At 39.9% G+C, this 11,800-nt stretch overlaps 1 protein-coding gene and 1 non-coding gene across 2 annotated transcripts; both read right to left on the bottom strand.

Moving 5' to 3' along the window:
- Nucleotides 1-293: 293 nt before the first annotated feature.
- Nucleotides 294-4,869, bottom strand: LOC131255968 (heavy metal-associated isoprenylated plant protein 47-like). The gene is made up of 3 exons (XM_058256940.1): nt 4,492-4,869; nt 4,191-4,269; nt 294-1,720 (listed from the first exon to the last, which is right to left on the bottom strand). Exons 1-3 carry the CDS (start codon nt 4,495-4,497, stop codon nt 1,449-1,451), a joined length of 357 nt encoding a protein of 118 aa, XP_058112923.1. The 5' UTR covers nt 4,498-4,869; the 3' UTR covers nt 294-1,448.
- A 6,283-nt stretch (nt 4,870-11,152) lies between these two features.
- Nucleotides 11,153-11,259, bottom strand: LOC131257080 (small nucleolar RNA R71). Its single transcript, XR_009177100.1, has one exon. It is a non-coding gene; the product is annotated as a small nucleolar RNA R71 (small nucleolar RNA).
- Nucleotides 11,260-11,800: the final 541 nt, after the last annotated feature.

Below are 11,800 nucleotides of genomic sequence, written 5' to 3'. Positions count from 1 at the left end.
ATTCGGAATTGTGTCATCTACCTATGACACTATGCGTTGCATATGTGGGTCGATAGCCTCCAGTTTATAAATGGTAGTCAGCTATCAACATAGCTTAACAACCCCCAGTCTCTCTCTCTCTCTCTCTCTCTCTCTCTCTCTCTCTCTCTCTCTCTCTCTCTCTATCTATATATATATATATATATATATATCCCATCCTTCGTAGTTCAAGCACTGAAAAGAAAATAAATTGCAATACAAATAGAAGTCCCATTTTAAAAAAAATAAATAAATAAAATACAAATTGACAGAAAGGTGATATGAATACAAGCCCTTATACAATAGTTTAAAAACTCAAAACGACTAGACCCAACTTACCCAAGTGGAATAGACCTGACTAGATTTCATCCGAGAAAAACTTACTAGAACTTTTCAGATATTACATAAATAGGACTGGAGAAACTTGCCTGAATTTCCGAGTCTGCTCAACTCGACTGGTTTTGAACCGAGGCCAGTTTTCATTATTTTTAAACCATGCCTTGCAGGGGAGCCCATCTATACACCATTAAATTTGCCAACGTATCTAACATGATTGAGTTCTAAGCCATCCATCAGGTGAGACTTATTGCGTCGATTACACTGCCTAAACATCAGAGACTTGGATTGGGTGGTGACCCCAACACCAACCAGCTAGCTGGTGGAAAAGCTCTGTGGGCCCACCATGATGTATGTGTTTTATCCAGCTGTCCATCCATTTCTCCAGATCATTTTAGGGCATAAGCATAAAAAGTAAGCAGATCTAAAACTCAAGTGAACCACACCCCATGAAATAGTGGAGACTGAATGCCAACCATTGAAAACTTCCTCGGGCCCACAGAAGTTTTGGATCAATATGATTTGTGTTTCTCCTTCATCCAGGTTTATGTGACTTTACGAACAGGTTGGATGGCAAATAAATGTTGGGGTGGCCTCCATGAAGTTTTCAAAGATAAGCCTTTAATCCACCACTATTTCATGGGGTGTGGTCCATTTGAGCTTAGGATTTGCTTAATTTTTTTCTCATGCCCTTAAATGAACTGAAAAAATGGATAGACGGCGTGGATAAAACACATACATCATAGTGGAGCCCACAGAGCTTTTCCATCAGCTAGCTGGGTGGTGTTGGGGTCACCAGCTAAACCGAGTGGAAGAACCAGGCCAATCCACTAATCAACCAAGCAATGTTTTTAGAAACAAATGGATGGGTTAGAAAAACTTCTTTGACCCATCAATTCATCAGGTGGACAGGCACGTGTGACCCATCTAATGGAGGGCTTGGATTTCACACCACGTGTGCCACTTTGGCACATACGGTGGTGTGTAGGTGGGCCCCCTCTACATGCTTAACGAAGCCCATCCTAACATAATCTACACCACATTTTTATAGCAATAGATAAAACACAAAAAATACAAACATATCAGAAATACCCTCACATGAGAGAACACTCACCCCGACATGGGTCGTAAATGGGCTCACATGCCACAACGTACTGTGGATATGGCTGCCAATATGGTGTGCAGATCTTTGGCTCTTCTTTTTTCTCCTTCTTTTCTTCTTTCGGTTTCACCTCTTCCACCGTGATTAGAACTGTGTGACCCACCTTCTTCTTCATACGGCGTGCCAGTTTAGCAGCATCAACTCCTTCTCCGATCACCACGACCTGATCTTGTTCCTTCCCTTCTATCACCACCGAGATTACACCTGCATCAAATTGGAGAACTTATGTCAAACTTAAATGATCGGATGTTTAGGATCATACACAAGTTTTCTACCGTGAAATGATTGATGGGTCACACTCAAATGAAGTGATTAGATGGCTAGGATCATCTAATCATCATGATTCTTTGTTATATGGCTCATCCATATGGTGGAAAACCAAATCAGTAGGATGTGTAAGAGAATACACACACGGGGCCTTAATCGTGTTTATATGTCAAATCTACGTACTTTAATTACATAAATGGACCTCATAATTGTAAAATCTCATATTTGTATGGACCTATTTTGAAAGCAAACGGTTGTATAGAAACGATAAAACTGTGAGAAATTGCAAGGACATTTTGTGATTGACTTTTCTTAGGATAGCTCCTCAGATCACTTGAATGAGTTAGGGTAAGCCCTCGTGTATAAGACAGCCCATCCAAATGGTCGCGGTTTGGCTAGTGTCCCGAACATCAGCCTGATAGCTGATGTCAAAGCTCTCTGTGGGCCCCATCATGATGTATGTATCTTATCCATGCCGTCCATCCATTCTTCCAGATAATTTTAGTGTATGATCCCAAAAATTAGGCAAATCAAAACCTTAGGTGGACGACACCTACGAAACAGTGGAGATTGAAGGCTGATTGTTGAAGACATTTTGAAGGCCACAGAAGTTTTGGATTAAGCTATATTTGTGTTTTGCCTTAATCTAGGCCTATGTGACCTTATCAACAGGTTGGATGGCAAATAAATATTATGTTGGACCCTAGAAAGTTGTTAATTGTGGACACTAAATCAACAAATTATTTCCTGTGGTGTGCTCCACTTAGGATTTGGATCTACCTCAGATTTTGGTTCTTGCTATAAAAAGAGATGGCATAAAGGATGGATGGCATGGATAAAACACATCATCATGGTGAGGCGCATGGGCACAGGATTCAAGATGTCTATCAAGTGACTCCAACTTAGATTTTTCGCAAAAAAGGCGGGCTGATTGGACAGCAATGTTAAAAATGGGTGGACGGCTTAGAAAATCTTGACCATCTTTTTCCAACCGTCCATTTTTTTTGAAAGCTGTGGCCCACCTGATGAGTGCACCAGACTGGTTTTTTGAGCCAGGGCAGTTGGATGTCTTGGATCTTACATAGATGTGAGACACTAATCACATGCGTGAGGCTTTGCAGAGAGCTTTGTTTCATTGTCTCAATCATACCAATTAACTCCTTAATCATTTCTTATTATAAAAATATATTTTTTAATTAATGAAGCTGGAAATATGATTCATGTAATAAGAAAAATGGCTCTCTCTCTCTCTCTCTCTCTCTCTCTCTCTCTCTCTCGTGCCAGTCACGTCTAGAAAGACATTCATGTCTCACGCAAGTGTCCAAAATATTCTTTTCATACAACGTAGATCGGCTTCTTTCTTGTGCGATGCAATGCAATGACAATACTAGCTTTACATTCATGTACGTGGATTCTGTCCTGCCCCTGCCAAGATGGACTCAGTCCTCGGAGGGTGTCTGCAGGGCTCACCATGATGTATGTCTTTTATCCACGCCGTCCATCCATTTTGACTGATCATTTTAGAGCTTGAGCAAAGAAAGAAAGAAAATCCAAGAAGCAAGGGGACCACACCACAGGAGACAATGGTGCTAATGACATCCATCATTGAAACCTTCCTAGGGCCCATCGTGACGTTTGTATACCATTCAACCTGTTCATAAGGGCATATAGACTTGAATGAAGGGACAACATAAATATCAGCGCCATCAAAACTTCAAAGTTTCATTTATCCACATAGTATATGTATATTTCACAATGCTAACATACATCATGATGCATTCACAATTCAATAGATTGCATTACATTTGGACATATTTCTCATTGTTTAATTCACCTAAACTTGTATGCCATAGCAGGAATGCAGACAGAGACTGCTTGTTGGCTTATAATACATGTATGAGCACACCGGTGCAGGTGCACTTAAAACACATACCATGCAAATCAGCACCTAAATATGAGCAGTATGGTGTTGGAATCACATATTCATCTCAGAACTAATGCTATGTAAAAACTCGAATAAAATAAAATATGATGACTTTAGTTGTTTATCTTTTCTATGCATAGACAAAGTTGCTCTCTTTGAAATAGTTGATCTTTGATGAGATCGAAGGATGTAATAGACTAACAAACGAAGTCTCACGACATGCACAACCAAATTATGACGTCCAAAGCTTTTTATAAGCACTCCATATCCCTTCTTCTTATCTAATTATCCAACGTGAGACAGCACTTTTAAACTGAAAAAATGAAATAACTCTCCTCAAAAGCTTGTACTTTTTTTATTTTCTTTTTGGAAAGATTTCAACATTACATGCATGATTTTTTTATTTTATATTTTTTTTAAACGACATTAAATCATAAGAGAATAACTAATTACTAGAAAGAAAAGGAGTTTATTGCTAGTCACCATGCACGGCTGAAGCGGTCTTCATGGCCTTCCTTCGGCATCTCTCACAAATCATCTGGACTTTCATTACTATCTTTTGCTGTAAAAGCAAGTTTCCGCCCCGTGAATACACATTGACACACGATATTTCACATAATCAAATTATTCATTAAAAAAAAAAAGAAAAAGAAAAAAAAAAAAAGAATCATTCTCTCTTATCATTGACTCCCATCAATAGAAGGAAATGATTTTATTTTATTTTTCCTCCTTTTCTTTTACTTAAAAGATATATATTTGGGTAATCGAAGGTTGCAAAACGTACCTTCATGTTCCCTACAACTTAGAACAAGATGTTGGATAGCCTCACAGACTTTCCAAACCCCAGCAAAATGCAGGTTTTTCTAGGGAACCTAACTGTGGTGCCATTAAGGAGATGTCTTCCCCTCCTTTTATAGATGAGGGACGAAGCAGTGGTTTTGTCTAGTCTGCACGGTTGGCTGAAAATCGCTGGTGGTTTTAAATTTTTCTGTCTTTTTTTTCTTTTTCCTTCGAAGAGGTTTGAAGCCCCAACATGCATCCCTCTCAGTGCATGCCTTCACACGCAATGCACATGACGTCACGGTACGTTTGTGGGAAATCTGAGATCTGGTGTGATGGATACGTGCAGGAATCTCTATGGTACACCCATCACGTGGGACGTTGTGCAAATTGAGTAGGGAGGATAGGCAAGTAGGGGTGGGCCTGGCCCCAACAACCAAACGTTGTGCAAATATCATCTTGCTCTAAGTTGGCAATGGACAGATCATGGTTGTTGGGGCCAAGCCCAATCCAGCCCAACCCCAAAACTGATAAAATCTCATGGCTGGAAATTCAGGTAAACCGTGTTAAAATTAGAATCATGAAAATTGCCGACTGTTTGAAATATATGTGGGATTTTACTTCGTGTTTGCAGCAAAACACAAACTCCTATAAGTCAAAATTCTATAACCCCTACCTTAATATGTGTTTTATTTAGGTTGTTAACATTTTCTCAAATCATTTTAGATTATGAACCCAAAAAAAAAAAAAAAAGCAGATCCAAAGCTTAAGGACCACACCATGGTAAACAGTGTTTTCGACGGTGACCGTTGTCATTCTCACCTTTTCCTTTGGCGTACGTAATCCACTTGAGCTTTGGATCTGCCCCTTACTTCAGTTTACGTCCTAAAAAGATATTGCAGATCGAATGGATGGCGTGGATAAAATAAATACATGATGTTGGTGCCATGGAGTTCTGTGACCTGGTCTGGTATGGATATCACGCAAACCGAGTGACCCTTTTAGAAGCGGTAACTATCAAATATTACGAGCGGTTAATATAAAAAGTCATGAAATTAGGAACTCGCATGCCCAGTAGTAGACTCTCAGGAGTTTTAACACCGGGTCAAGGGTTCGAGTACCCATAGGTGGTGAAATTCCACTACCCGTGAGTGTGTGGGGTATGTGTGCGTGCATAAAAAATAAATAAATAATAAAAAGTAAATAATTATTACTTATTTACACCAAATTATCAATAATTAGGAACTCACATGCCCGCCGACCACACATATTTGACCAAATACAGGCTTTCGTTAATATGTGTGGCCTCATGTTTGATTGAATATAAAATATATTTTTGGCACACCTGATAAAACAGGTGTACAACTAGAAGTTCAATAATTCAACAATATGATGGAGGTGGGAATGAGACTCCTTAAGAGGAGGAAACGGTCGAAGTTGCAGTTGTTGCCACCATCTAGTTTCCTTACCAATAGACTGGGTGGAATTAGAGGCGTGAAAACTAAACGGAAACTCAAAGCTTTCCCAGACCTTTCTTGCCCCAAGAGAATAAGTGGATTGACCGTCTCAATATGGGATGTTTGAGCTGAAGGGCAACAGGCACTTTGGAAGCAATACATACCCGTCTATCTTAAATTTTGGCATCCACCGGAACAACCCTATGTATGATCTTCCAAGTTATGAGCGAAAGCTTCGGTGGGAGCTTTAGGTACCACACCCACTTTGATCCGTCTTTCTTCTCGCCCGCAGTTCTGATAATTTGCCAAGCCGACTGACATTAAATTCACTCGAAGAGGAGTCTGTCCAAATATATTTGTCCTCCATGCTAGAGGTATAGATCCCCTCATCCAATATATGATTGAGCACCACCTAAAGGAGGAGATGTTGCATACATGCTTATGAAGGCAAGCCATTAGGCCCAATATGCACATGAGCTCTTGCTGATTGAAACTATGAGGGCAACAATTGCAATCTCCAAGCAATAAGGGGCCCTAAGCCTAACCGGTCGTCCTCCAAGAAGTTACACTTGCCACAACCGATTAACTAGTGGGTGTGGTCTGCAACAATTAGGATTATTTTGTAGATTTGCTTCCACAAGGGTGAAGCAAAAGAGGCAAGACTCGTACCACCTGCTGCCTGGAAGGAGTACTTCGCCTTCATGAAAGTAGCCCAACCGCTAGACTCCTCTTGAATTTGAAAATCCACTCCATCTTCATCCGTAAAGCATTCATCACCTTTTTTAGGATTCTCACCCCCAACCCACCCTTAGATTTTGGGAGATCGATTTTCTTAAAGTTCAACCACTGACAATGTTTCTTATTCCATTCCCAGCCTTAGAAAAAAATATAATAAAATAAAATCAAAGAATGCTTTTTTCAGGTCTCCTAACAAGCTGAAAGCGACTTTCGTAGCCAAAAGAACGTGAATTGAGATGCTACTCAACACATGGTTAACCTGCATAAGTCTTCCAGCTTGGGTTAAAATTATGCTCTTTCCAACCCAATAGTCTATGGTGGATCATCTCAAGCACCGATTGAAAGTAAGCCCTCTGAGGCCTCCCTTTAAAAATAGGAATTTCTAGGTAGGTAAAAGGAGCAACCCCCTTGTTGAATCCAAGGATTCTTTTGGCTGACCTGGAGCATGCTTTAGATTCACTGGCAGAGAGAATAAAGAAGTTCTTTTGACTATTGATTTTCTGCCGTGACGCCATTTCGTACTTATTGAGAAATTTGACAATCATTCTCAGGGATTCGCAACTTCCATTTGCAAACAGGACCGTTTCAGCGAAGATGAGATGTGAGACCAGTGGGAAATCCCTGCGGGTCTTAAAGGGTTGAAAGATGCCTCTATCAACCAATTGCTTGAAGCCTCTCCCCAGAACCTCGTCCGCTAAGATGAAGAATGCTGGCAAGATAGGGTCCCCTTGGAGAAGCCCTATTAATGACTTGAAGAACCCCACATGGCTCGCCATTAATTTGGATAAAGAAATAAGAGTTATACCAACACTTTTCTACCATCTCAATCTATCTCGCATTGAACCCAAACTTGTTGAGGACCGCCTTCAAGAAGCCCCAATAGATCTATCCTAAGCTTTTCCCATGTCCAGTCTAATGGATAAAGAAATAAGAATTATACCAACACTTTTCTACCATCTCAATCTATCTCGCATTGAACCCAAACTTGTTGAGTACCGCCTTCAAGAAGCCCCAATAGATCTATCCTAAGCTTTTCCCATGTCCAGTCTAATGAGAATGTTTCTCCCTCTGACTTTTCAGTCCATGTCTCGAAAGATTTCCTGAGCAAGAGCACAACTTTCTGCTATGGATCTCCCTTACACGAATGTGATGAGGGTCAAATATTGCATATCAGACTCTGATTATTGCCAGATTTTACGTATATAATAATGTTTAATGGAGTATTTTAATTGTATTTTTGTTGCAGGATGAAATTAGGAGCGTTCATTGAAAAAGGATATTAAAAGCATGGATTTGATACTCTAAAGTCATCAGAGCAGGGGACGGACTCTAGAGGACTAAGACTGAAGGATTTACACACTAGGGATCCGAGGAAATAAAGCCGTTCACGTTAAAGAGGCCCGAAACTGGCGCAGAATACAAGATCACAGGGTTCCCGCCATCCGATTGGCTCGAAACTTCATACATGGGATTGGGGACATAAATTAACCGCACATTTCAAATTTTAGCCCTCGGATCACTATGGAAGTGCCCCAACTGACAAATCAGCCCATAAACCGTTGATTTTGGGCCCACTTGATATTTGAAACTACCTCAAATTTGGATTCAATGCCTTAATCTGGGAGACAAAATGGATAGACGGTGTAGATTTATCTAAAAGATTGCAGTGGACCCCACCTTATGTGGCATGTGCACGTGCACAAGTGCACCAGCCATGCGTTGTACTTCCACCATGGTCAAACGGACCTTTGACTGTTCCATCTCAGTTGCCGAAACAGAGATGGAAACTCTCTGTTTCACAAACCGACGGGCGGTCCGTTTTGCAGAACAAAGTGGGCCACCATCATGGCCCAAGGATCTGATCCAAGCCGTCCATCTTGTATATGGCCTCGAACACATCAAACGCATGCTGACTGTTTGTACCCATGCATACAAATATGCGCGATACAGAGGCCACAAACGGACTGCCTTGCAACATTCAAAAGTAATTTTATTGTGATTTTTCCTCTGGGCCGCATCAACGGACGTTCAAAACCATCCGTTTCTGACCGAAATTTCGTCCTGAATTTAATGGACGGGGTGGATTTCTCTGAAAGTACCTCTGTGGGGCCCACCAATCACGACAGCGCTGGACGTACAAAAGGTTAAACACGTCCGCGAAATCCAGTTTTCCAGGCGGTTGTGGCCCACCATCTTTGATCACATGGCAGATTTGAACCGTCCATCATGTAAGCCAGCCAAAATAATTTTAAGAGACGTTGATTTTATAGAAATAATGCAAGGAACGCGAGAGTTATGAAGCCCCAAACTTAGCTGCGAAAAGGCTTTCGCTGCGCGTGCGACAGCTTTCCAAATCCGATTTCCACCACTCCAACAGCTATAAAAAGAGCTGGAGGAGATCCTGGGCAAAAAGAGGGGAGACGTGGGGGAGAGAGAAAAGTGGAGCGGCTTGGACGTGGAGTGGAGCACATCTTCCTTCTTCCTTCTTCTTCCTTTGGTTCCTCTTTCCTTTTCTTTTTTTTTTAATGAGATTTTAGCATGTCTATGACAGGCTAAACCTCTTAGCTAGGGCTAAGAGGTGAAGCTTGTAGTGTGATGGGAGACTCTTTGCTTGTGCCTTTTGTTTAGATTGAACTGATGTTGATTTTGGTTTAATTAAGGGAGTGTTTTTAGTTTTTAATAGTCTGTTGTGACTAAAATTACAATGGATCTGCGATAGCTTTGAGCATGTTCTTTTACTTTTTATGTTTATGATGTCAGGAAGCCCTGTTGTTCACCATCGTCTCCTGGGCATGGTCGGATGACGGTACCCTTCCTAACCTTCATAGCATGTTGATTGGTTGATAATTAGTTTAATTCTGTTGTTTGCTTTGTCTTCTGGGCATGGTTTGGTGATGGAATCCATTCTAATTCATATACCTTTCATCTCTTTAAAATTATATCAGAGAAAGTTCAGTTTAATTTTCATGATTTTTGAAGCAGGCATAAGATCTCCCTAATCTCTACAAGTGGATCCTCTGAATCCCTAGTTTCTTATCTCTGATTTCTCTTAAGTTTTACATTAATCTCTCACCATTATTCATCAATTTATATTTGATTTAGATTTCATCTTAGGCTAGTTCTATTTCTACCTAGTTTCAGATAACGTATAGGTTTCAGTCCCTTCGGATTCGACCTCGGTCTTACCGAGTTTATTACTACATCACAACCCTGCACTTGGGGAGTGAACAAGTTTTTGGCGCCGTTGCCGGGGACTGACGGTTACGTTTTCCGAAATTAACTTGTTTTAGGATTAGTTTAAGGTTAGGATTTCTCTAATTTTAGGTTAGATTATTTTCTGTTGATTTCTAAAAACTAACCTGTTTTCATATTTTGTAGGTTTCTAAGATAGTTTCTAAATTGGTAATTTCTTCTTAAATTCTTCCTTTCTATTTCTAGATTAGGATTTGTTTCCCTTTTTAGCAAGTTTCTAATTCTAATTCTTTTAGAATCCTAACCTTGTTTCGTATTTTATTTCTAGAATTTTCCTATTTGTAGACTTTCTATTTTGAGACTAACCTTACTGTTTTATAGGCTTTTAAGATAGAAATTTCTAATTTAGTAAAGTCTTTCTAATTTCTACTTTCTATTTTTCATATCCTCTTATTAACTTACTTTCTAGTTTAAGACTTTCCTAATTTGTTTTCTAAGAATTTCTTCTTTTTCTTTAGAAATTAGTTTACTTCTAATTAGGAATTTTATAATCTTAGACTTTCTATTTTTAGAAGTTAACTTGTTTTGTTTGTTTTGCAGGTTTTTAACGTAGGGACTCCAATTTGGTAACTTCTCTCTAACCCTCTTTTTCTTTTTAGATTCTTAATTCCTTTCTTAAGACTAGGTTTAGAATTTAAATCAAGGGCTACGTGTGTTTCATGCCCAAGTGGGCCCGTGATAACACTCGACGTCTCTTGACTGAAGGAGGATTAGTTAAGGGGCTAACTGTCCATCGCAGGTTTAGACACCGCTCGAATTCCTCTGAGTTAATTGAGGTTATGGCTGCAAATCAATCTCACGCACTACCCCAACCTAAGGTTGAGGAAGAACATGATGAGAATGAGGTGCATCAAGCACCCCCGTCTCGTACTTTACGGGATTATTTACAACCGGCGGGGGTGAGTACACCCTCATGTATGATTTTTTTCTGAGAATACAGGACATATGGACATCAAGCCAGGGGTTATCCAACTCCTTAAGTTTCATGGGCTTGAATCTAAAGAACCATATCTACATCTGAAAGAGTTTAACGAGATTAAAGCCACCTTATACTTTCCTAATGTATCTGAGGATACAATTAGGCTGAAACTCTTCCCATTTTCCTTGAAAGAGAAGGCCAAGACGTGGTTGCATTCACTGCATCCTAGATCCATTGGCACATGGAATGACATGTAGAGGGAATTCATAAAGAAATTTTTCCCACATCATAAAACGATTACCCTCAGAAAAGCAATCATGAACTTTGCCCAAAAGGAAGATGAAACATTCTTCCAATGTTGGGAAAGGTTCAAGGATTTGGTCAGTTCGTGCCCACAACACGGCTTTGAAACGTGGCGCATTACAAATTTTTTCTACAATGGACTGACTTCTTCCATGCGCCAAATGGTTGAGACAATGTGTAATGGAGAATTCATTAATAAAAATGTTGACGAGGTATGGGATTACCTCGATAGTCTTGCTGAAAAAACACAATCATGAGACTATTACCCAAAGTCAAACACCACGTCTAAGCCGACTCAATCTAAGGAGAAAGGTGGATTGTATCTTTTGAAAGAAAAGGATAATCTCAAGTATAAAGTGACTACGCTCATAAGAAAATTTGAGGCCATGGAAGGAAAGAAGGATAAGGTTAATGAAAGTGTTTGTGGCATCTGTGATTGCAACATTCATACAACTGAAAATTGTCCTACAATACCTGCTTTTCGAGAGGTGTTGAATGAACAATCCAATGCTGTAAATAACTATCAAAGACCTTTCAATGGACCGACCTCTATTACGTATAATCCTGGTTGGAGAAATCATCCAAATTTTAGTTGGAGGAATGGACAAACTGCTACCCCTCAAGGTTTCTTTAATCAAACTTCA

The sequence above is a fragment of the Magnolia sinica genome, chromosome 9 (genome assembly GCF_029962835.1).
Source record: "Magnolia sinica isolate HGM2019 chromosome 9, MsV1, whole genome shotgun sequence".
Classification (NCBI taxonomy): Eukaryota; Viridiplantae; Streptophyta; class Magnoliopsida; order Magnoliales; family Magnoliaceae; genus Magnolia; species Magnolia sinica.
The sequence above is the reverse complement of the archived record's forward strand: the minus strand, read 5'-3'. Positions and strand labels throughout refer to the sequence as shown.